At 34.0% G+C, this 26,298-nt stretch overlaps 2 protein-coding genes across 24 annotated transcripts in view; both read left to right on the top strand.

Annotated features, from left to right (window-relative positions):
• The window catches only part of LOC129807149 (1-phosphatidylinositol 4,5-bisphosphate phosphodiesterase classes I and II), a 204,609-nt gene that overhangs the window by 168,906 nt on the left and 9,405 nt on the right, over positions 1 to 26,298 (top strand). For all 23 annotated transcript variants that reach the window (XM_055856221.1, XM_055856232.1, XM_055856210.1 and 20 more), the window contains exons 11-19: positions 804 to 901; positions 2,567 to 2,783; positions 7,009 to 7,337; positions 10,434 to 10,634; positions 10,779 to 10,958; positions 15,637 to 15,784; positions 15,886 to 16,369; positions 19,704 to 19,938; positions 26,043 to 26,297. In XM_055856221.1, the coding sequence (XP_055712196.1) occupies positions 804 to 901; positions 2,567 to 2,783; positions 7,009 to 7,337; positions 10,434 to 10,634; positions 10,779 to 10,958; positions 15,637 to 15,784; positions 15,886 to 16,369; positions 19,704 to 19,938; positions 26,043 to 26,297 (2,147 nt within the window). The remainder of the gene's footprint in view (positions 1 to 803; positions 902 to 2,566; positions 2,784 to 7,008; positions 7,338 to 10,433; positions 10,635 to 10,778; positions 10,959 to 15,636; positions 15,785 to 15,885; positions 16,370 to 19,703; positions 19,939 to 26,042; position 26,298) is intronic.
• Positions 1,874 to 2,258, top strand: LOC129807153 (uncharacterized). The gene has a single exon (XM_055856235.1). It carries the CDS (start codon positions 1,944 to 1,946, stop codon positions 2,187 to 2,189), a length of 246 nt encoding a protein of 81 aa, XP_055712210.1. The 5' UTR covers positions 1,874 to 1,943; the 3' UTR covers positions 2,190 to 2,258.

Genomic DNA, 26,298 nt, shown 5'->3' with positions numbered 1-26,298 from the left:
AATGAAGCTACGATAATTGCTAACATTACCGTCGATATAATGCACCTCTGCATATTTCATTTATTGTCTACTGTAATCAATAATAATTCTCTCAATATAAATTCCTGGAAAATAATTTTACTTCTGCGAAATGCATACTATCCATTTTATTGAGCTATGGAATCTATAGAATAATCCAGTATAAAAATGTTTCTTTTATTCTGTTTATTCCACAAAGAGTTTTTATTTATTTATTTTTATATTTTCACAATCAAAACTTTTGTGAATCTGCAATTCAGTAAATCATCTCCAACTGAGCTTATATTCACAGGAAAGGTGCAAAAATGTACTTTTACAAAGAGAATTCACCTCTTTCTGCCATATACGAATAAAATAATATATTATATTTGAAATTCGTTCTTACTATGAAAAAAATTGCAATATTTGAAAAGAATAATCAAAAGGAAAAATAGTTTTTTTGTTTAATGGTTTAAGACAGGGGCATGATGTTTCCCATGTTTCCCATAAGTTTCTAGCGTGCCAAAAAAACTTTTGAGTTTATTAGCTGTTTTCTGTCATTGTAGAATGAATTAGCAAATAATGCTAATACAAAATAAAAGAAAATTTAATAACGAAAAGGCAACCGAAAACCCTAAATTGGCAACCTGCGTAGTTTTGGAGATATCTCGTGATATGTGTACGAAAACAGGGAAAATTTACACTAAAACTGGTCGCATTTTTCAGAGATAATGTCAGAGAAAAAAAAAACAAAAATTGTTTCTGTTTTTTTCTGATAAATATTCAAAGGGTATAATTGTGTTTAGGTGGCATCGGGAGCGATGAGATGCTACAGGCAGTACCGACAACTTCCACTGTACCCACCGGAAATGGAGACTTACCCCATCATGCACCACCACTTCAGGTGAGTTGTACACATTTCTCAATATCACACCCTGAGTTGCATGATTCCTCTCTTTAAAATATATGCAAATGATATGCAGGATAATTGAATTTTGGCACATAGAAAAGGAAAATAGAGAATTCTTGGTGCAATTGTACATCTGCGATGTACAGAAATCTACTTTAGAATTTATGATTAGCTTTCAGCGTCACGATTGAAAGTTCTGGCAAAGTTTTGGGTGTGTTGTATATATTTTGTGAATTTTGCGTATTGGGAGGGATTTTCGAGGATTTGCAGATGGTGTATGCGCTTTAGACACATTGTACTACACTGCAATTTCATGGTTCAGTTGATTTTTGTCCATTGAACAGTTCACATCGCGTATATACAATTGAAAAGCAATAAAAGATAAATTATTTCAATTTTATGTGAATTTTCAAATTTTGGTTTTTCGGTATTAATGTCTAAGAATTTTCAATAACACCTAAAAAATATTAATGCCTAAACTTTAGGCATCGGAAAGTGAAAGTTTTCGATATATTTGGATTGAATCTTTGCTGTTGTGAGGCTGCTACGAGTCATTGTTGATAGTTTGACATATGATAAAATAGAAAAAATATCCAAATTTTTGTGAATAATGCCTAAAATGCCCAAATTAGAAATGGAAAGTTAACGATTTTTTAACGGAAAACAAATGATAAGTTTATTTAGATTGAGATAAGGAAATTTGAATCGATCTACAAAAATTTACAACTTTACCGTCCAATTTTCTCAAAGTGCTGCGGTAAAATTTGTGGAAAATATTCTTCACATGGTAGCCCAGTGTTGTCTATTGTTGTGAAAATTTCACTTAGCAACGAAAATGGCGAGAAGGGAACACTATCGATTAAACTGAAGCGCTGGATTTTCCATGTGAAAGGAATTTAATATTGTAAACGAGAGGTGGTTTTTTTTTGAGTGGTGTGTCGAGAAAAAAAAGAGAAGTTAAAGGTTTTTGGGCTGTTGGATGTCAAGGAGTAAAAAAAGAAAAAAAAAGAAAGGGAAGAAGGAAGAGGCGTGAAAAATGTCTCATGTTGAAGCAATAACCACAGAGGAGATTCTTCAGGTGTACGAGATGTGTCTGAGCAATATAAATTTGGGCAAAATGCGGGATTTGAGGAATGATGCCAAACTCCGTGCTGTGAATACGGCAGCGACTTATGAGGAATTTGAGGACATTGTCAACTCTGCACACTTGAAACCGTTCCGGAAGGGTGAGAAGGAACGTATTGAGCAGATAAAAAATCCACGTTGGAATACATCCATTTAAAAAGAAAAAAGAAAAGAGAAAAAACCGAAAATGAGATTACGTCTTGTTTCTCTCGTTTCGTATACCCCATACTTTACACAACCCTCCTGTATGTGGCTTTTGTGTAAGTTCTGGCCGTTGTGTCACACCGTGGAAAATTAATTTTCCACCATTTCTATGTTGGAAAATGTAAAATGTGCTGGAAGAAAAAAAATCCTGTATAACATATACAATAATGCAATAAAGAAAAATGTAAAATAAGAAAAAAAAAATTGCAAATTCTTAACCAATTATTCATAGTGAATTAAACAAAAAAAAAACGACAAAATGGAAACAAAAATAAAGTCGCTTAAATTCATTTTTCTTTTTCTCTTCCTAATTAAACCACACAATATTAGCAAATACGCCAGAGTTCCAAGGAAAGCACCGGTTCTTCGGATACAGACAGCTCTAGCGATGATGAATCTATGCCTGGATCTACGGCAAATGCTCCAGGTGGTGCTGAACAGAGGGATAAAGTACAACAAGCAAAAGAGACTGAAGCTGGTGCTGAGATATCAGCACTCGTTAATTATGTTCAACCGGTGCACTTTAGCAGTTTTGAAAATTCTGAAAGTAATTATTTGACATTTTTTTCTTATTACTCGTATTGCTCTCTACAAATTTAAATGACTGAGACGTTTAGGCAGCAACTGTCGTAGCGAACAAATTTATAATTTCTTTTTCTACGCGTGGTTTTTCAATTTGATTTTCGAAGTAATCCTAGGCCTGGATGTTCTTACAGTCGTAACAGATTTGTCAGTTGAGGCTTGCTTAAACGAGAGTAGGTGAGGCTGGGACAAAATTATCCAGCAGCATAAATAGAGACAGTGTGGAGTGTTATAGCCTTCCTTAAAAAGAATTTTAACGGTGCTATCACACTAGGATTTTTACAATTTAAATTTAAATTCAATTGAGCCAATTGAGCATTATAAGATTTCTAGAATTTACTTGAAAATTCTCACAGCCAGGACACATTTTGCAAGAATTAGCTTAATTTTAAATATTCCTGCGAGATTTTTAATTGTGAATGACTCCGAAAAATGTGTGATAGTACTTAAAATGTCTTATAAGTCACTTATCTGTTATTCAGAAGGATCCCCAAAGCCAGAAGAAAAATTTGTAGGGAAAGGGCTGATGAAGCGACTCTCATAGATCTTGTTGAAAATCTGTGTGAAATCATATAAACAGGAGATTTCTTGGCACAATAATGGCTTTGGAGGAAATTAGCAAATTACTCCCGATACTGATGCTTTATTCGCGTACAAGTTTATCACTAAATTACTGTACTTATCTTATTTTTTGGCTACAAAAAATAATTAATTACCAGTAAATAAATTTAATAAGAACAATTGATAAGAACTGCAATAAAATTGAAATTACTAACCAATTTTAGCATTTTAATTTGCTGAATTCAAATTTAATTGAGCAACCACATTTATGCTACTTTAGCGTGGTAGGCCAAGTATTATTTTATATCAATAAATAAACGAAAATCTATAAATTCAAATGATTTTTAATGCAAAATAACGCATAGGAAGAATTCATCTGAAAATTAAATTGAATTTATAAATGGAAAAAATTCTAATGTGATAGCACGGTAAGAAAACTAGGGGAAGACTTTCAGGCTTCGCACATAATCTGGCTTAACGGGTATATTTAGCGCGTATTAAGTTACACACTTCCTGAAAAAATTACACAGCTCTCTCCGATAACTGGCTGACGGGGGGACAAAATGACATTTGGGTTCTTTTAATCTGGTCAACGGTTTTTCTATTTTGCGCTGTGTGAATTTATTCTGTCCATTCTGTCCAAAAACAACAGAATTTTCTTTGTAGTGTGCTTATGTTTCATTTTGTAACACAATTAAGTATCAAAGACTCTGATAAAGTGGAAGTAACATTTTAATTTATGCTGGACAAGCTGCATATTTAGTAAAAAAAAAATTGAATTCATTAACCATCAGTGTTTAGCAGCTGTCAGCCGGATATCGAAATGCCGGATATCGGAGAGAGCTGTGTAGGTTAAAGGAATATGGAAAAAACGGGTCCCGGTCAAAATTCCGAAAGCCAAAATCCCACGCTAAAATCCCGAAAAGGTCAAAATCCCGAACGTCAAAATCCCGAAAGCCAAAATCCCGAATGAGTCGGAATCCCTAATAGCTAAAATCCCAAAAGGGTCAAAATCCCGAAAGCCAAAATCTCAAATGAGGGTAAATCCCGAATGGATCAAAATCCCGGAAAGCTAAAATCCAGAAAAATCAAAATCCCGAATGGATTAAAATCCCGGAAGCCAAAATCCAGAAAAGTCAAATCCTGAAACCCGAAATCCCAAAATAACAAACTCCCAAAAGCTTAAATCCCGTGAGCCAAAATCCCGAAAGCCAAAATCCAGAAAGCCAAAATCCAGAAAGTCAAAATCCCGAAAAGCCAAATCCCGAAAGCCAAAATCCGGAAAGCCAAAATCCAGAATGAATCAAAATCCCGAAAGCCAAAGTTCCGAAAAGCCAAATCCCGAAAGCCAAAATCCGGAGAGCCAAAATCCCGAAAGCCAAAATCCTGAAAGCCAAAATCCCGAAAGCCAAAATCCTGAAAGCCAAAATCGCGAAAGCCAAAATCCCGAAAAGCCAAATTCCCGAAAGCCAAATCTCAAAAGGAAAAATCTGGAATGTAAAAATCCGGAAAGCCAAATTCCGGAAACCGAAATCTCAAAAACCAAAATCCCGAAAATTCTGAAAAAATGTCATTTGAAAAGGCGAAAAAATGAATCATTATATGTGTTGAAAATTTCGAGGATTTTGGCTTTACGGGATTTTGGCTTTTCAGGATTTTGGCGTTCGGGATTTTGGCGTTCAGGTTTTTTGCTTTCGGGATTTTGGCGTTCCGTATTTTGTCTTTCGGAATTTTGGCCGGCACCGGGGAAAAATATGAAGTATTCCCCTACTCAGAGTAATTACGTCCCTCCCTGTTAATTGAAATATTTATCAGTCTGGACAAAACATGTTTTTCATCAATTATAAGCTAAGTAAAATTCCAATTGCTGTGTAATTCTGCCCCATTTAGGAATCTTCATTTTGAATGATAAATCCTTCTTTGAACTTCTATGCCTCGGTTTTTATCTAATTTAAATTAGATGAAAAATCACAAGTCAGTAAAATAATTTTATAAGGTTAAAATAAAAGACCTGGGGTGGAATGATAACTTATCGATACTATCGAATCGATAGTATCGATAAATCCGTATATGTTAGATTAAGTTGGATAATGACTTTTATCGCATTGTTAGGTCATGTATTGTGTCATTCTTAATGGAATGTGATTATTGATAAAATATTTGTATTAGCTACAAAAAGTGCAGCTGTCGTTTAATTTTTTCAGAATCAACAGTTGATACTGTCGAAAAGAAGTTATCATGTCACCCCTGAGATGATTTCTTTATTTGGTTAACGTTAATATTTCTGCAGTGAAACAGTTGCAGTTTAAAGGATGGATGCTCTATATTGTTTTCCATTTTAAATTTTCATCACATGGCATATTAAATTTCCTCATATTTTTCTTTTCTATTGAAATTTCTGATGATAAAACCATGTGCCTGAATTTCACAATATTTCGCCATAGAACAGGATGCTTGTTATTTTTATTATTTTAGCCAAGACACATTTAGAAAATTATAACAGACGACAGGGTAATTTTATCTCAGGAACGAACCTCCATGAGAGACTTGCCAAATGCATTTCAAAATAGCCCGTTAAAAAAAGTTTTAGGGAATAATTTACCTCTAAAAAAGGATCAGGTTATTCAGCTAAACCTGTTTGTATTTAGGGGAAAGTGCCCATGCTTGATACCATTGGAAGCTCCGTAATGACTAATTTTTTTCTATGTTTCTCAATAAAAGTGACTCCGCAATATATTTTAAAAACTGACCACTTTCTCATAGTTTTTAAAATTTGGTTGCGATGAGTCACATATATATTGTGAAACATAGAAAATTTTGTCATTACGAAGCTTCCCATGGTATCAAGCATGGGCACTTTCCCCTACAGTAAATTCTCAATTCCATTTGTCTTTCTTTTCATTAGTGTGAGGCAGAGTCTCATGATTTATCCGTTCAAAATTTAAGTGAATCGTCCACAATCTTCACTTCTCATGCAGAATATAGGTCTTCTAATGAATTTTGAATCATATTTGATACGTTTTCTGCCGTAAAAATATATTTAAAAGAAGGGTCCTTTGTAGTATGTAGTAGAGCAGTAAGATTCCTCTAAGAATGTGCTAACAGAATATCTGTAAGGTATTCTGCGACCTTGTGATAAAATAAAATATCCATTTAGCCACATTTTGCTTCAGGTTCTTCTTACATCTAAACTCTAAATAATAAAGATCTTAATAAAGATCTTTCAGAAGGTTTTATTTGAATAAATAGCATCCACCGTCGTCCTCAGTATCCAGCCAATAATTTGTTTAAATTTTTTACAGTGTTAATATTGTCTAAAATGTTATCTTTTATTACATAAATTGTGATTCTTTCTGTCATCTCTTTAAATCGTAAATAAAATCTTTAGTGCGGAGAAATATGATTAAAGAAAAGTTTAAAAAAGTTACGACAATTGCTGTCTCACCCTACTTCCATAGCTCAAAGCTCTCTACTATAAAATTTTCTTGCTTAAACAGAACAGAAGTTTCTTTCACAAACTTTTCCAACACTATAAAGAATACATATAGCAATTAATTTTTCTCCTTTCTTTCCTCCATGTCATCCGACATTCAATGTATCTCTAACTGTGAAAAATTAAACTGTGCCAGAAAAAAATCGTTACTATGAGATGTCATCGTTTGATGAGAAGCAAGCTACAACATTACTGAAGGAGCGTCCAATTGAGTTTGTGAACTACAACAAACACCAATTGTCTCGGGTGTATCCAGCTGGAACACGCTTCGATAGTTCCAACTTCATGCCGCAGCTTTTTTGGAATGCCGGCTGCCAGCTGGTGGCTCTCAACTACCAAACTCTCGATCTGGCCATGCAGCTCAATCAGGGCATTTTCGAGTACAATCACCGATGTGGGTACCTGTTGAAGCCGGAGTTTATGCGCAGAACAGATAGGCGTCTCGATCCCTTCGCCGAGAGCACTGTAAGCTTCTTTCTTTACATTTCTTTTCAACAAGGGTTTTTTTGGGGAGGCTTTAGGGAGAGAAAAAATCTCTGATGGTGCGAGGGAAAGAAATGGGGTGGAATGTGGGATTGTAGATAGAAAAGAGGGAGTGAGAAATATTTTGATTGACACTGGTGCGGTTGGAAAGATGTTTTTCATAGTTTACATTCTGTATCCTTCTGATTGAAAATTCTGGTTTTTAAAGCTGTTGGGTTATATTGGAAGTTCGTACAGTAAAGTTTTAACTTTTAATTTTTTTTTCAATTGTTCTAAAAAATGTTGACTATTTTTCACTATAACTGTTGAAGAAAATGCAAACTTAAAAACGTGCCCATGCTTTGCACGCTCCCAAGTTTTACCACAATTAAATTTTTTCCTATGTTTCTGAATAAATGAGACTTCGCAAGAAGAACAAGACACTGAAGACTTAAAAACAAGACACTTTCCTCTAGTTTTTAAAATATAGGCGCAATGGGTCAAATTTAATGAAAAACATAGGAAAAATTTAGTCATTATGAAGCTTGGGACCGCACAAAACATGGGCATACTTTCCCCTAATATTGATTCATATTTGTCATTTTTTTTTGTTAAATATAAATTTCAAGGTTCGTCGTTATGATAATTTTGCAAAAATTGCTTTTGGGAGGGATTTTCTTAAAGAAATTTAAATTAATTTTACATTTTGTAAAATTATTTTGAAAATCCAAAAATGTAATAAGGTAATCAAAACTTTTTGGATGTTCTTAAAATTCTTTTTTTGCAAAGTGTAACTTAAAAAAAAATTTTGTAAAACGAAAACGTCATTTCTGATTTTTTGGAAGTTATATCATTATTTGATTCTATTCAAAACTATTTTTAAAAGAATTGTGTATATGCATTTTTTAAATAAACTACACTCGATTTCATTTTCGAGTGATTTGATATGAAAACGACCAATAAAAATTCATAATGGCTCCAGCACACCTTTTAAATCAGGAAAATTTCATCAAGTCGAAATTCGGATCCCTTTCTTTCTCTCATGTTTTGCATATGTCTATCTCATTTTCTCGCATTCTTCGTCTTCTCTTAAACATCACTCTAAATTCAATTTAGCTTAAACGAATTTGGTATGCGAAAGAATGAGATAGTCATATGCAAAATATGTGAGAAAGAAAGGGCTTCGAATTTCGACTTCATGAAATTTTCCTGATCTAAAAGGTGTGCCAGAGCCATAATAATTCAAATTTATTTTTCGGTGTTCGACAACTGTCATCGAATTTCATATTTTAGAAAAGAAATATTTTGACAAAAAGTTTAAAATGGACTTTAGTTATTTTTAAATTCAAAGCATCACAGTAATTTCTTCTGCCCTTATATTAACTTTCCAAAACTTTAAACAGATTCCTAATTTTTTGGTTTTTAATCAAAATTAAATTTTAAGTTAAAAAAAATCAAAAATTTTGTACACTTTGATTTACAAAAGTTCTGCTTAGAAATTGCGTCTTTGAATGGGGTCTCAGACAAAATCCTGATTGGATCGAAATTTAGATTGCGTAAGAATTTTGAAGGGGCTAAAATCCCGAATGATTCGAATTACGGAATGCCAAAATCCTAAATTTAAATTATCCTTTTAAGGGGTGACACATAAAGAGAACGTGTTTCGGTCAAAATCCTTTGTGGATTTTGACGGTTTGAAAAGTCAAAATCGCGAAAGCCAAAATCCCGAACGCCAAAATCCCGAAAGCTAAAATCCCGATAACCAAAATCCCGAAAGCCAAAATCCCGAAAGTTAAAATCCTGAAAGTCAAAATCCCGAAAGTCAAAATCCCGAAAGCTAAAATCCTGAATTCTTAAAAGTGTCATAGCTACTTCAACGATTGCACTCGTACTTATTGGAGGCAAAGGGAAATTCTCTGTATCTTGGGAAATTATTCTATAGATTATCCTCCATATATTTTCATTCCTTTGACGATTTTGAACAAAATTTTTGAACAAAAATTTTGGTTTTCGGGATTATGGCCCTTTCGGAATTTTAGCGTTCGGGATCTTGGATTTCGGGATTTTCGTTTTCAGGATTTTGGCTTTTTGAGATTTGGCTTTTGAGATTTGGTTTTTCGGGAATTTGGCTTTTCGGGATTTTGGCTTTTGGGACATTAGCTTTTCGGGATTTTGGCTTTCGGGATTATGGCCCTTTCGGAATTTTAGCGTTAGGAATTTAGGGTTTCGGAATTTGGTTTTCAGGATTTTGACTGCCTCCGGAAAGAACGCCTTTTCAATTACTTGACAAATGATTCTCAAATCTGAGAATGCTTCAAAAGTGTTTATGGATCCAGAAAATCCCGAAGAAGTACTCAAATCCTTTGTCAGTGAAATATGTAGGGTAAAATGAGGTAATTTGGAACCATTTACAATTTGAGACACTTGAGATTTTCTCACTGTTTTAGATAAGCAAAGAGAAAACAAAGACCACAAAATAGAAGAAAAAGATGATTAAGAAGAAAAGAAAATAGATTTCTTCCCTTTGAATCTCTAAAACTGTGAGAAAATCTCAAATGTGCCAAATTGTAAATGGTTTCAAATTATCTCATTTTACCCTAAATGAATCAAATTTGCTAAAACGCTTTAATTGCAACAAAATGAGTTTTAGGAAAATACTAATCTTCTAATTTAAATCTTAAATACTGCACAATAATTTGCAATTTTGAATTTGCTTTTAATAATATTTAAAAACTTGAAACAAGATTTAGACAAATTACTCCCGAACATCTTTGACGACCCACCAGTGAAAAGTGAATTGAATGTTGAATGCATCCACTTGGAAAATAGTTATTCCTAGTGGAGTATTTTTTCGGGTGAAACAGTTACAAATTCTTGTGTCTGATACCTGATGATCCAATCAACAGTTGTTCATTCAATGATCTCTTGTGAAGAGAAAGGAAAAAAAGGACCTAGAAATTCTTGGATGTCCTGCTGAATTTTGACGATATTGAATTCTCTCAATGAAGAATTCCTATTTGCACGTTGCGAAAATTGATTTGGGATTCCATTTTTCGTTCTGAACTTTAGGTTTCTTTCTTTTTCGCTGACATTCCGTAGGTTGATGGTATCATAGCTGGCACGGTGTCGATAACAGTGCTGTCTGGTCAATTTCTCAGTGACAAGAAGGTGGGAACATACGTTGAGGTGGATATGTATGGTTTACCGGCGGACACTGTGAGGAAAAAGTTTCGCACAAAAATAGTCCGAGACAATGGAATTAATCCTGTCTACGATGAGGAGCCATTTGTCTTCAAAAAGGTCTTGTATCCTTTACTTTGTGCTTGTATTTCTTCCCATATTTTTTTTTATGTGAGGATGAGCTTTGGGATGTTTGACTTGTTAGAATCCATGACATGAATGATAAAATCTTTCTATTTTTGGACTATCTTTTCTTACCTTTAGGTTGTTCTTCCCGAATTGGCGTGCGTTCGGATCACTGCATACGAAGAGGGGGGTAAATTTATTGGTCATCGTGTTCTTCCTGTCATAGGGCTATGTCCGGGATTTCGTCATTTGGCTCTTCGGACTGAATTGGGTCAACCACTCGGCTTGGCTTCTCTATTTCTCTGCATTGTTGTTAAGGTATGGTATTTGCTTTAACCACTAAATTCAATAAAAGCCCTTCAATTATCTATAGACTCAGAACATGCTTGAGGCTGACAATGAATTATTTCATCTGTATTTTAGCCAAAATATATGGTAGCTTAACCAAATAGATAACACTAATTTTCCATCAAATAACTTCCTTCATGATAAACTATTTTCTCCTTACGGTATTTGTTGATGAAAGCATCAATTAGATGAGATTCTCTGGTCTTAACCCTCTTAACCACATAGATGAAAATTATTAGTGAGACTTAATAATTAGAGAGGAGGCATGATTAAGGTTTCACGGATTACAAAATGCCGCAAATCAGGTCATTTAAAGTTTAATCACAAGATTGTCACTTTAAATCTTTATATGGCAGTGATCGAAATCAAATTTAAATTATTTATTGATGTATATCGAACATACCCATCCATTCTCTAAGATCCCTTCTTTGGAGACTCCTTTTAACATTGAGTGGTAGAAAAAATACATAATATTAATTATGCATATCAATTAAAATTTAACAAACATCTTATTTAAATATGATCAAAAAAGAGATGGCAAAGCGTCCTAGCTTTGCGGAATGCTCGAATTCACGAGATAGAGCTCACCGTGAATTAGTTCTTTTGCATAATCTTTTGGTATCACTGATCTACTAGAGATCAAATTGATTCATAAATCACAAAAGCATTTGAAAATCAAAAAATCGATAATTTAACCGGTTCGTTACCGATGAAGACCGATGCAGCCGGGTTCGAAATTGCAATAACATTCAAAGAAATTCAAATTTAACCAAATCGGTTGAAAAATGGACCCTCCAAAGTGGTTGATCTTTGACCTACAATAATTAAAAATGGCGAATTTTCCGGTCATAGGTATGTTTAGGCGAAATGTTAGCCTGGACCGGCTCTAAAACATATCCAAAAATCATTGAAAAAGCTTGGACCAATTTTGAGAAAAACCAAAAAAACATGGTTTTTGGGGGGATAGAGGGGGGATAGAGGGGGGTCATCGAAGACTGGAAGTTGATATCTCTTACCGTTTATGCTCCAGAACAGAGACAAGTTGAAAAAAAGTCGATTATATAACTGCTCCCTCTTTGAGTTCGAGCAGTAAAATACATAATATTAATTACGCATTTCAATTGAAATTTAACAAACATCTTATTTAAATATGATCATTAAATTGTTAGAAAAACAGCCATGATAAGCATCCAAATTCTCTGCTGTGGCTTCCCTATGTAACTTTTACCGCTTTAAGCCCCTGGCAGGATGCCTGCGGAGTTAAATCCACCTCCTCATACTTCCACTTAAATTCATATGGGATTTTTTTTGCAATCGCGACCATTACACGAAATGAACAGATAAACTTAGATCAATTTAGGTGAGATTCTTAACGTGAGCAAACTAGGATTGCATACAATTTCGCTTTGGAACTAAAGATGAAAGATATTATACAGAAAATTGGAATTAAACTTTTGCAAAATTAAAAATTTTTTATTTAAATTAAAATATCTAGGATGTAAATGAACTGACAGAAAGATTATTGGAATATATACCAGATTCTCCCCTATAATTTTGCCCCAAAACTTGATCTTATCGGTTGCTTAATAACCGAGATAAATCTATTTATTTATTTTGGAGCACGTTTTCACCACAGCAAGCATTTCGTCCATGTGAAGAACTACGAAAATATCAAAGAATAATTGAATTTTGTAAGAATTCTCTTTTAAACCTTTATTTTAAATAACGTAGTCAAGTAAAAGCGATCGTATCAGCACCGTTATTGTTTAAACATTTTTTTTATACTAAAACAACAAAATCGGACAGGTGACATTGAGCAAAAAAATTATGTTTGGACGAAATATAGACATATGTAAATGTCCTCTACAATTATGCCGAAGTAATCATCAAAATCAATTGAGCAAGAGTCGAGATAATTGAGTTTATGTAAAATGAAAATTGGTTTTTCGACTTTGGCAGCCCTGGCGTTGATCCTACGAAGTTCAAATTTCTAGAAAGTTGTAGTGCTTTGCGAGACCTTTAATTTAATTTAATTGAATTTCGTGAACTTTGACCCCTCATATCTCAGGTTCTATTATAACCACAGCAAACCTACGGCACTTTTTGTAAACTTCGTAGCCTAGACTGCAACAGTCTAAAAAAATGAGTTTGAATTTTAACGCTATCGCAGAGCCATCTGTGGAGACGAACACATATACCAAAATTTTCACATTTGACCCCTTATAGCTCGGGTCAGGGGTTATCGATCGACTTTAGTATTTTTCTGTTTGATAGGTATAATCTTCGGCTACAACATACTAAAATTTGAGCCCAATACACAATGCAGTTTTTGAGTTATTTAACTTAGAAAATTGAATTTTTTGCTTTTAATAAAAGCATTCCTAGTTCATTTTCTAAATTTTAATAATTAGAACCGGAGTTATGGCCATTTTAAGAATTTTTTTTTGGATCCTTCCTTATAGCTCGGGTCAGGAGGATCGGGGTCCTTAAATTTGGTACTGATCGAAAGCTCTTCTAAGGCCCAGCCTAAAATTTATTACTCCTAAATTATTTTGGGGACTGTTTCGTGTGATCTATGAATCTTTTTAAAGCGATTGTGAACCGGTAAACTATATATATTTGAGGTATTACACTTATGTCATGCGTTCAAACATTTTGCAAAGTCTGGAAAGCTTTTGCACATCTTTTAACTGCTCGAAGTCCACGAACTCTCTCGAAGTGGTTCACTACCGGTAGAGAACCGATTCAAATCGGTTCAGGCTTATCAGGAACTTCAAAACCTTTCCAAGGAGCTTAAATTTTATACTATTCGGTTAAGAAATACGCTCTCTAGAGCTTTTTTAATCTTTGACCTTGAAAAACCGCTATTAGGAATGGTTCAATCGTATTTTCGTATATAGATGAAATGCCTGCCTGGACAACCTCGAAAACATATCCAAAAAAAATCGTGTATATGTACATAAAGGCCTATACACATTGGTATAAATTTTTGTCAAAAATTGCATTTTTGAATAAAATTTCTTGCACTGTTGTAGATGGAAACGTTAAAATTCTGTAAAAAATGCAATTTTTGACGAAAAATGATCCCAATGTGTAGAGGCCTAAACTTTTTTATTACAATTTAACAAATTATTAAATTTAAAATTTGATTAGGGGAAACTGGGGCAAAAAGTCACAAAACGGATATTTTATTTTTTTTACAAGTTGCTCGAGCGCTTCAAAAATTTCTAATTAGCGCAGTTTTCTAGGAAATTTACCGCTCAACAACTTTGTGAAAGTAATTTTCATCTATTTTGTAAGGAAATACGTTTATCGAGCCGATTTCTGAAAGGTAATTTTGTGAAAATTTTCAAAAATGCTGGAGCAAATAGTGTATACCAGACAAGGGGTGTTGTCATATTATGATACGCTTCATTACGGGCTTCCGTAAATTTGAAAAAATACCTAGAGGACATATTTTCATAGAAAATTTATTCATCTACACCTTTGTAAAACACCGTTTTCTTTGCGAGTAAATGAGAAAACGAGAAAAGCGCTTTTCAAGATATTTTAGAAAAAAAACACACAAAAGACTGCAAATCGTTTGACCAATACAAACAACAAGCGGCGAGACATGATAATGATGTTTCTTTTCGCCACAAGACATCAGAAATTGCTTCACTTTTTAGTTACTTTTTGCTCCTTACCTTTTGTTACTTTTTACCCCAAGTGGCCATTTTTAATAAAAGGATTTCTGAAGAAAAGAACCTTTGTGAAATTCTAAAATAGATAGCGGATTCGTATTCAAAGAATCTAAATTATTTAGAAAATATTCACCAGTGCATCAATTTTGGAAAATAAGTAGGTAATAATTGTTATTTTCTGCAAGGAAAATATTTCAAAAATAGGGCTGAAAATTTCGATATTTTATATTTTCTAAATTCCTTGTTGGAATTTTAAGAAACTTACGACATTGAAGAAGGTCTATGGAAGCTATCTATAGAAAAAAATTGAGCCGCTATCTTTTTTACCTTGGAAGATATTGAATTTTGAATTTTTCAATTTGTGACTTTTTGCCCCAGTCTCCCCTACTGCTTTATTATTGCAATTTTCGAAGATATTTTGGTCTGATTCCTTGCTATACCGATTATGATGAATATTCTTGTTGCTTATCGTTTATCTCTTTCCGGACCGCAGCATATGCTGCAAGCTAATTTCGCCATTTTTTAATCAAAAATATCTAAGCTCAGGAATTAATTGAGGTCCTACAAAAAATATCTTACATTTGGAAATCCTTATAGTTTGTAATAATCCACAAGAATTGCATTTTTATCGATTCTAAATAGTCTAAAAACATTGTTTTTCATAGAAAAGTCGTATACTTCTTTGGGTTCTCAGAGTCCCAAAAAATACGAAAGAGTTATACCAATTTATATGTCTAAGTTTTAAGCAGGGGTGGGGTCGGTTTCCTATACTTCCAATAAGGTTTTTATCATACTTCTGGTACAAGTTTTTTGTACATTTCTAGTTGACCCTAATTAAAAATCTCATCCACTTTAAATTATATTAAATTTCTTACTTGTTTTTCTCCTAGCTCGAACATAAATCTCTATTTTCTCGCTCAATATTCAGAGTATGCATTTGTGTGTGTGTTTTCTTTCATCTGCAGGATTATGTTCCAGATGGATTATCGGACTTTGCTGAGGCTCTTGCTAATCCAATTAAGTATCAGAGTGAATTGGAGAAACGCGCTGAACAGTTGGCTGTTTTGACGGAAGATATGGAGCCCACAGCAGAGGATGATGTTCCAAATAGTTGTAAGATTTTCTCAATTATCACACAAAATCCTCTTCTTGAACCCTGACCCTATAAAGAGACAATTTTGCCTTTTGTCATTCTTTCCTAATGCCGGTATTAGGTCCCAAGAAAGAGCTTAAAGTGTGCGAAGGTGTTTCTGGGAGTCCAAAACATCGGATCAGCATTGCACCATCTGCATCATTGAGTGTTGAAATACTCGCTGATGGGGATTCCGATGTCTCCTTCAATACCTCAGCGGCAAGTGGAAGTTTACAGGTGACGAGTGCAACTGCTGTGTCCAGCACAAGTGTTTCCTCATCTGTGATCCAACAGACTTCGATAGATCAGTCAATATCGAGTTCCAGTAAATCTGCTGAAGCTACAGAAGCTGATGCAATTGTGGCTGAACCATTGGGAAAGATCCTGGAACACAAATTGATACGGGAAAAGCGGGCTGAGATGGAGAAAAAATTGGAAAGTCTGCGGAAGAAGCATGACAAGGAAAAAGTACGAGTGTCAGCACAGAAAAGCAGTGAACAGAGTGACAAAAAGTCGAAATTCTACATGAGCAATAAACTCGTAAAGCGTCTGAGCAGCAAAAATATGTAAGTTTTTTCCCAATTTTTTTTCTCTCTATTTCTTCCTTTTTACACTTGAACAAATTGGCAATGTTTCAGCAATTATAAACTATATATATATGATACCAATGGGAATTTGTAAAATATTTCCTAAATATATATATACATACTTGTTGAGAAAATGGACTAATTTGCCAAAAATGAGCTTATTTCTTTTCTTGGAGTAGCTAGGAATATTTTATTGCTTGAATTTACGAGTAATAAATTGTAGCAAAACAGTTTAATTTTCTCTCCAAGTGCAATTTCTTTTATTTAACTATTTAGGTCCAACTGTGCTTCTGGCCTCAGTTCTATAGAATAGCATAAAATGCTGATAAATTAACTAGAGTGCAATAGAGGCCAATAGTAAAGATTAGTGTAATTGAGTTTGGTGCTGATTTTGCCTAATTTCAGTGACTCTATTGAAGCTTTACTCTCACTGTATCTCGGATATAAATTTTCAGAAAATAAAACCTTGTTGGAAAATGTGAAAAATAGTTATTTTACAGAAATGTAGAGCTTGACTTCCAAAAGAAATCCCGCCCATAATAATTTTAAGTCACGCCCATTTCAGTAGCTATGTCTATCTAAAGTTGAGCAAACTGCATAGAAAACACCAATTTATTAATAAAATGTATCTGCAGTTAAGTTTACAAAGCCCTATGAACTCAAGCATGAACTCAGTAATTAATCAGATAGAGATCAGCAAGTTCTTATTAAAAAATAGGCCACGCCCCTCGTGTGTATGGAGCGAAATTATTGCAATTTTCGCTGAATGATTTGCAATCTTTATGCATTTCCCAGCACGTTAAACAATTTTACAAGGCGAGGGTTAAAAATGAGAGCTTTGAGCGCAAGCATAATGTTCAAATGGGCGTGGCATTCAAGAAAATTTGGCTGTACCACTTTAACTCGAATATCATACGGTTCTGAAATCTCGGAATCTGGAATATCCCGGGGTCTCCAAATTCCGATACTCCGAATATATCGGGGTTCAAAATATCGTGGAGTCCTAAGATCTCAAGACCCTGAATATCTCGAGGTTCCGAAAGCTCGACACTTCCGTATATTCAGGGGTCCAAATATAGCGGAGTCAGGAAATCCCGAGACCTCGAATATCCCGAGTTGACGAAATCTCGGCACTTCGATTATCCCGGGGTTCCGAAATCCCAATACCCCGAATATCTCGGGATTCCAAATATCCCGGAGTTACAAGATCCCGAAATCCTGAATATTCCGAGGTTCCGAAATTTCGGCACTTCGATTATCCCGATACCTCGAATATTCAGGGGCCCCATATATCCCTGAGTCTGGAAATCCCGAGACCTCGAATATATCCGGAGTCTTGAAATCCTGATAGCCGAATATCCCGAGATTCCGTAGATAGTGTGATGCTTCATCGTAGAAATGGAACCCTGAACATTTCTGGAAATCAATAGATAAACTCGTCAATTTGGCACCAAAAATTCTTCATGTCATTCTATCTCTGATCCAATGCCTTATCGTATTGCTTATTGCAAAGAAAAGAAAAATGAAGATTAAAAAAAAAATCCCGTCGTCCCGAATGTCCCGCAGTTACAAAAATTCTAGGCGAAATCCCGAGTTTTCGAGTCTGCTGTATTTTAGGATCCAAGTATCCTCTTTCGTAAATCCTAAAAAGAATATCTCGATTTATCAATAAAAATCTAAAAATTTTAATTAGGCTATATGAAAAAACATATTTTCTATTGAAATATGGATTATTTTCAAAGTTTCCGGTTTGTTGATTGTTAAGAAGATTAATTTTTTAAGGACGATAGGGACACCGATGTTCCAAGAAATCTTTTTCCTGGCTTTCAAAAGTTATGTTTTGGTCCAAGAAGTCAGAAAAAGTGTTTTTTTTCTGACCCCCAATTTTTAACCCTCTCTTCCTCAAAGTTTAAGTTTCATATCTACACAGTAAAAAAACGTGTAAAATTTTACTACTACAATTGTGCAAAATCGACCATTTTAGTTGTTTAATTTAAAAATGTTTAAAAAAAAGTGCACAATAATTTGGTAATTTATTGTCCCGTGATTGAAAATTACCACTATTATAGTTGAAAAATTTTCAACAACGTTGTTTAATTTGAAAATGTGTAAAATTTTAACACTATAATAGTGTGAAATCGGATAAATTAATTATTTAATTGCGATCTGTGTAAAATTTCTCACTATTATAGTCATAAAAAAATTTTTGATAATGTTTTGTAGTTTAAAACTGTTGGAAAATTCTGAAAAAACCACTATTATAGTATGATTATAGTTTTTCATATTATTATAGTGTGAAATAATACACAACTTTACGGTATTTTTTGTCACATGATCAATTAACACTATTATAGTTTGATCATAATTTTTCACACTATTATAGTGTGAAGCCTTGTGTATTTCAACCAAATTTTTTGATTTTTTAAACAAAAGTTATGTAAAAATTGTTGAATTTCCATTTAAGACATATACTTCAGTCGAGATGCGTTTCATTGGGCAAAAGTCATATAGAACATCAAATATTTATATGCATAATAAGTATATCGTGAAGATCCGAGCATCAGATGTAAATATTTCACATTAGGGAGGATCCCGAGTACAGGAAAAAACATTACAAATGTCTAAAAAGGCAAAAAAAGCTAAGATAAACGAAATAAAATGAAGATTCAACAATTTTTGAGTTTACACACAAAAATTTAACAATTTTTAAATTCAACAACTCCAAATTCAACAACTTGAAATTCAACAACTTTAAATTAAACAATTTTAAATTGAATACTAATAAAATAAAGTTATGACTTAGTAATTCAACAGATTTTTGAATCGTTTTTGAAATTTTGAAAGTTTTCTCATATCGACTCCTTTAAGAAGTTTAACATTTAAGTGTATAATTCAGGAGAGAAAATCATGAAGAATTAAATAAATAGAGCACAAACAAAAAAATAAGTAAAAAATAATAAAAATCAAAAAGTTGTTTTCACGATAGAGAAAAAATTCATGGGAAAGAGATAACTACTAGAAAAAATTAAAAAGAAAATATTTTTCTGGAATATATTATTGTATTGTTAGTTATATCATCTTATTTGTATTTCAATAAAACTTTTTATAAAAGTTGAAAATAAGCGAAGAGTTTTTGAAAGTCTGAATAAGAAATCACTTCGTTGATGTATCCTTGAAAAAATATATTTATATAAAATGGAACTAATATAATCATCTTATATTAAAAAAGAAGTGTTGATAAACTTCTTTGAAAACTTTTTTTAAAGAAATTTGATTAAAATCAATATTTCTGTATTTAATTTGAAATTTTCAGAAGTGATACGAATCTTCAGGTTCCTCCCTGTCCCAGTGATATTTTGGAGTCTCCAGATGGTGAGGGTGAGGAACGTGCAGGAATAACAAGGAGTCACTCGGAGAGATTGCTGGCCGTTTGCCGAGAATATGCCACTGCCTATAGAGAAATTCAGGAGAAGTACCATGAGATAATCTACAGTACTGCTGAGAAAGTTCTGAGAAATTCCCAGGCAAATCAAATGAAACGTCTCAGGGTAAGTGAATTTATCGTTCTAATTGTTCCAAATGTTTTATTCATTATCAATTTATCATTTTGAAGTAAAATATAATAAATTTACCAACTTCTCAAGATGCTGGTTTCCTTTATGCAATGGAGTCACACAAAACGATACCAAAGCTATGATTTACATACTCAAGTTTTCCATTAAAATTCCATAATTTATAAATAGAGGTACTTTGGTGCGAATGCTTCAGTTTACTTTTTGGGAAGTTTTGTACCATACAAAACGATACAAAACAATACGTTCCTTTGTCAAAACACCAAAACTTTCTTCAAACTAAAATTATTATTAAAAGCTTCTAAAGACGTATACGATGTGTGTATTGTGCAAATTTAAAGTAATTTAAACTATTAAATTTACAAGAGTATATAACAAGTTTTATTTGTTTCCCCGAAAGCTTGTGGTTGTTATACAGAAGTTTTCACTGCTGGAATCTTGTTAACTTCCATGCTGCATGCTAATCTCTGATTGTACAATAACAAATTTTGTCTTGATTCACTATAATTTTCATACTTGTACATTTTGATTCTCAAAGAACTTAGGTGAATTGCTTGAGAGTATTATTTTACAGAGAACACGAAAACTTGTTTTAGTTTATAGAGAAACGTTTATATTTCTCTTTAAAGTAACGCTTGAAAACATGATAGACGATTACCTCTCATTTCTTAGTTTTCGTATGAACTGCCATATTATTCTCAGAAAAATCTTTAATAAAAATAATGATCATGAATTAACCCTCTATCAGGTACGACCGTCTCAAGACGGTTATTCTATAAATCGCATTTACTGCACTACTGAGTGAAATCCGAAAAAGTCAAAATAACATTCCGTAAATGTTAATTTTACACTGCAGTATTGATCCGAAAACGGTGTAAATATTACCCTTTTTAGGTGTATTGGGGGTTAAAGTTACCCTTCTTTCATGTTCATTTTACCCTTAAAAGGTGTAAAATTAACATTAAAAAATGTTGATATGTTTTTGCACCCAAAAAGTGTTATAGTTATGACGAAAAAAAGTTAATGGTAGCGTCTTTTTTCTCAGTGTGCGATAATTTTACTTATTCGAAGTTAAAATATCTACAGTGTCCTTAGTTATAGTCTTACTAACATATTTTCTGAAGCTGAACTCATGTTGACCTTTCGTTTGGTTACCATCTTCAGTTTTGTGTGACAGGTCAGAGAAGAAACAACAAAATGTCGTTCGCATCATTTTTCGTTTTCGAGTGCAAAAAATTGTTTTAAAGTAATCTAACTGTGGTAAGAATGTTATTTTCCGAAAGATATGCTATTCTAATTGTATATTTCTATTGATAAATGTGAAAAAATTAAAATTATGAATTTTAGAAGAATAAATTCGTCCTTTAATATCCCTCAGCGTGAAATAAGACCCGAAGATCAGCAATGCATTTCAAAGTACCTTCGAAATATACAAGAAAATGACGTTTTCATACCAAGCCTGCGACTTATTAGTTAAAAATCAATTAGTCAAAAAAAATTCAATGCTTCAATAACGTCTACTTGTAAAAATTATAAAAGTTTTTTTTTCCTACAAATTTTCATTTCTTAGATAATCATCCATAAAACACGGTAAAAATTCATTTATTTTACTATTTGTTCACTATTTTTCAATAAAAATATTTCAGACTTTTGATGCCTTAAATAGAAATGACAGTCTCCAGGCGATCTTTACCTTTTCTCATCTGGCGCTCAAACGAAAAGAGATAATGAAGAACGGATGGTTTTTTTTGAGTTTAGTGGACCATTAATTACCCTGGGCAAAATTATTTAACTACTTTTTTTGCATATTAAAGAAAATACTGTTAGAGGGTTAAACTGCCTAGGTTTTCGAAATATCTCAATATTTTTGGTATTTTCTCCCTGTACCAGTCGCAATACTGGAAGCGAAAATCTCGAAAACCAAAATCTTAAATGCCAACATCCTGAAAACCAAAATTTCGAAAGTCGAAATCGCGAAGGCCAAAATCCCGAAAGCCAAAATCCCGAATGTTCAAAATCCAGAAAGGGATAAAAGTATATGAAGGATAATGTGTAGAATAATTTCCCTTTACCTCAAACAATCGCGGGTGCATTCGTGGAAGTAGTAACACTTTTAAGAATTCGGGATTTTGGCTTTCAGGATTTTTTGGTATTCTTGATTTTAACTTTCGAGATTATGGCTTTCAGATTTTTCGCAGTCCGGAGTTTCCTTATTCGGAATTTCGACCGGAATTATCTTCAGAGTAATGTAGTAAAAGCTTTCATAAAATAAATTTTATATAGTTATAAAAGATAAAGAAATGAAAGGTATATGTCAACTTTTCCGTAGGGCTTTAATCGCTTTACACGTACATAAAATGGTAACCAGAAGAAAGTTTTGCGATAGAATATTGAATTTTCCATAAATTTTATTGCACGAATTCAAATAGAGAACAATGATTTGTCAATTTTAATTTAGGTAACTGATAAAAATAAAAGGATTATATTAATCCAAATTTGACCTTTTTGAAAAAGATGGATCAAATTTCGAACTTCGAATGCATATTTTCAATTCAATTCAATTGTCCGTCCGGCTGTCGTCAGCTCTAGAGGCCAAACGGTTAGAGATAGCAACTTGGGACCTTCGGGGGACCCCCCATAAGTCGACCCAAGGATCGTTAACATGCCCCTCATTTTTCCCCACACCTCCCCTTCCCCTCCAAAATTATGTTTTTTGGAATTTCTAGAAAACGCGTCGTGCGATTTTTCATTTTTGGATATGTTTTAGAGATTACCCAGGAGGACATTTCGTCCTTAGACAAAAATCCCGTTGAATAATTCCTAATAACGGTTTTTCAAGGTCAAAGATTAAAAAAACACTATAGAGTGCATTTATCAAGCGAATGGAGTCATGATTGGGCTCGTTGGAAAGGTCTTGGAATTTCCGACAGAACTGAATCGGTTAAAATCGGTTTTGAATCGGTAATGAACCAGTTCATAACCGATAAATAATTTTTACACGAAATTCAATTAAATTACTCCTGAGGTGTATTTTGGGAAATATTTTGAGTGATTTATAAGTCGGTTCAAATCGGTTGTAAACCGATAATGAACCGGTTATTTACCGTTAAGTAATTTTTGTTCGAATATAATTTTTATTACTCTTTAAACTATTTTGTGGAATCTATTGAGTGATTTATAAATCGATTCAAATCGGTTGAGTACCGGTAAATGGTAAATGATGCGAAAGTACTCTTGAGGTATAGCATCTAAGTCGCGAGTTAGTGCATTTCGCAAAGCCTGGGATGCTTTGCCACCCTTTTTTTTAAGTTGGTTTTGTTTTTTGGGACACCGGTGTCCCACTCGTCCTTAACCCATTCAGTCAATGTACCAGAAATACTTGAGATAGAATGTTCATATTAGGTGAGATTCTTAACAAAATCTCACCTACTATAATCCTAACAAAATTTCATGTCGTCCGATCGACCTCAAATTTGGCCAAAATGTGTTTCGCCACTTCCTGATTCCGAATATATATGTGGCTAAGTTACGTTCCCGGCCGGCCGCTCTTTGGAGCTTAATAGCTCCTAAACTAAAAAAGATATCGACTTGCGGTTTTCGGCAAAGGTTATATATCGGGTGAAAATTGCAACTTGGTGCATAGACCCCCCACCCCCCACCCCTCCTTCCGCCATTTTGAAGACCCCCCTTTTTTTGTTTTCTCAATAGCTCCGCCCCTATGGCATTCAGCGGACTCAAATTTTAGTATGTTATAGCTGGGCCTTAGAGCTTTCCATCAATACCAAACTTAAGGTCCCCCGACCCCCCTGACCCGAGCTATAAGGGTCCAAAAAAAATTTCTTAAAATGGCCATAACTCCGGTTCTAATTGTCAGAATTTAAAAAGTGAGGGCTTTTTGGAAAGCTCTCGTGAAATGCCACTTCCCCTTCTAACATCGCAAGTTCATAAAACCACCGCTAGGGGCGCTTTTTTTAAAAAGAAAATTTTTAAATCTTAAAAGTTAAATAACTCAAAAATTCCATTGTGCATCGGGCTGAAAATTTAGTATGTTGTAGCCGTTGATTATACCTATCAAACAAAAAAAACCTTAAGTCGATCCATAACCCCTGACCCGAGCTATAAGGGGTCAAAGTTCGAACATTGACCGGCCTCTATCTCCGATTCTAATTAACATAGCGACCTAAATTTTACCTTTTTGGTTTCGTCTCGATGAGCACTTTCAGATGGAAGTTCAAAAAGTCACCACAGGTGGCGCTGTGATAGCGTCAAAATTCATCGAAATTCAAAGTCACTTTTCTCAAAAACGGCATTGTGCAAGTTAATGAAATTTTAGTATGTTGTAGTCCAGTCTAGGACGTTTCCAAAATGGTGCGTATGCGCGCTGTGGTTTCAATAGAACCGGAGATATGAGGGGTCAAAGTTCACGAAATTCAAAAAATCATATCTCCGGTTCTATGTGACCGATTTTGATGAATGAGGGCTTAAACGAAAGATCTCACCAAATGCTACAACTTTCTAGAATATTTGAACTTTGTGGGACCAACACCAGGGGCGCCACAGTCGAAAAACCAATTTCAATATCACATAACCTCAATTATCTCGACTGTCGCTGAACCGATTTTGATGATTACTTCAACATAATTGTAGAGCACATTTGTCTCTACATTTCGTCCATACATCATTTTCCACTCAGACTACGCTATCACTCCGATTTTGCCGTTTAAGTGTGAAAAAATTGATTTTTCCAATAATAACGCTTTGAAATCACTCAAATGCCAATTTGACTGCCTCTACTCCACCAAGACACTTAAAATAGGGGTTTAAATGGAAAGTCTCACAAAATACAACAATTCTTTGAAATAGTTGAAGCTCAACAAATGACTACTTGGGGAACTCTGGATGAAAAAACGAGTTAAGAAACAAAAAACCTCGCTTATCTTGGCTTCTGAGTAATCGATGAGTTCAAGTTCTACGGCAAAATTATAGAGAACATTCTGGTCTACATTTCACCCATATAACACTTTTCTATCAGTTCATCCAAATCCTTGATATTTTGGTTTAAATACAAAATTTGTATAATTTCACGAATTTGATTCAAGATAACTGAATGGCGTCTCCTAACTTCAGCTCTAAATCGAATTTGCATGCACTCCGAGTTAGCTCACGTTAAGAATCTCACCTACATAAGCCGGTTAGGATTATCTGTCCCTTTTGAGATTAGTTTCCTACAGATAATTATAGATGAATTTTTTGAAAAGAAATTTTTTTACCTATTATGGGTGCGCGGGGAGCCCGTGTGAAACACACGACTTAACGGTCACTGAATTTAAATTCTGTGCATTAATTCATTATATACTCTATTTCTTTAGATAGAGTAACTATCCAAGAAAGCAAATTGGCAACCAGAATTCAAATCAGGAAAGAGGCCAATTTTAATAAATTCGACGGGATGTCGAATTTTCCGTCCGCCATTTTGAGCAAAAATTTTGCATGACATTCCGCTAGACAAGAAAACAATAACAAAATGTATTTTCATCTCTGTCGGACTATTTTTCCCAAGTAATTGAAGAACTAAAGTTACTAAAAATCCATTCCCGACAGCAATTCGAGTATCAGTTGCCCAGGAATAAATCATCTAAAATCACTCAATTTGCGTATGATGTATAATACCATGGTAAGGAATGGGTTAATACCTCTTATAGCTGAAATTTGTTGCATTTTTTATTATTATGTAAGTCATAATTTTATAACTGCCGTAGATTTTTTTACAGTAAATTTAGCAAAGGGACAAAACACTGTCGTCTAATTAAGAATCATAAAAAAATAGGGTTTTTCCCTCTTCTTATTTGTGATAAAGAGAAAAAAATTAAAAGAAAAATAACAAGAAAGATAAAGAGTTAAAAAGAAGAGGCAAAATAAGAGAAAAGAGATAAAAAGATCCTTCCTTAAGATTCATTCAGCTTGAACCTGTGAAAACTGACGAATCCCATCCGAATCATTATCGCACGCTTGATGACATTTTCTTGATGAAGGTTCTATCGCACACATCCTATTTTAATTGCTGCCCTTCTCATCTGCAGACGCTGCTGGAGAAGGAGACGAGCGAGGTGATGCGGAAGTTGCAGATGGATCGACGGAATGAGGTGAAAGCCCTGGCCCTGGTGCATCGTGATCGGGATGAATTGGTGCGAATGAAGCGGGAGGTGGCGTCATCGTTAGTGGGCAGGGGTGTTACTGAACGTGTACGTCTGACCCAGGCCTTTGAGAAGCGTCGTGATGAGCTGCAGCGTCAGCATGATGCTGTGAGAAATGCTCTGGCTGAGCACAGAGCCAAGG

Source organism: Phlebotomus papatasi, chromosome 3 (genome assembly GCF_024763615.1).
Source record: "Phlebotomus papatasi isolate M1 chromosome 3, Ppap_2.1, whole genome shotgun sequence".
NCBI classification, from domain to species: domain Eukaryota; kingdom Metazoa; phylum Arthropoda; class Insecta; order Diptera; family Psychodidae; genus Phlebotomus; species Phlebotomus papatasi.
The sequence above is the reverse complement of the archived record's forward strand: the minus strand, read 5'-3'. Positions and strand labels throughout refer to the sequence as shown.

What these genes read in the sequence shown, in the direction of transcription:
- LOC129807153 (XM_055856235.1), top strand. Translation starts at nt 1,944, where the DNA reads ATGTCTCATGTTGAAGCAATAACCACAGAGGAGATTCTTCAGGTGTAC.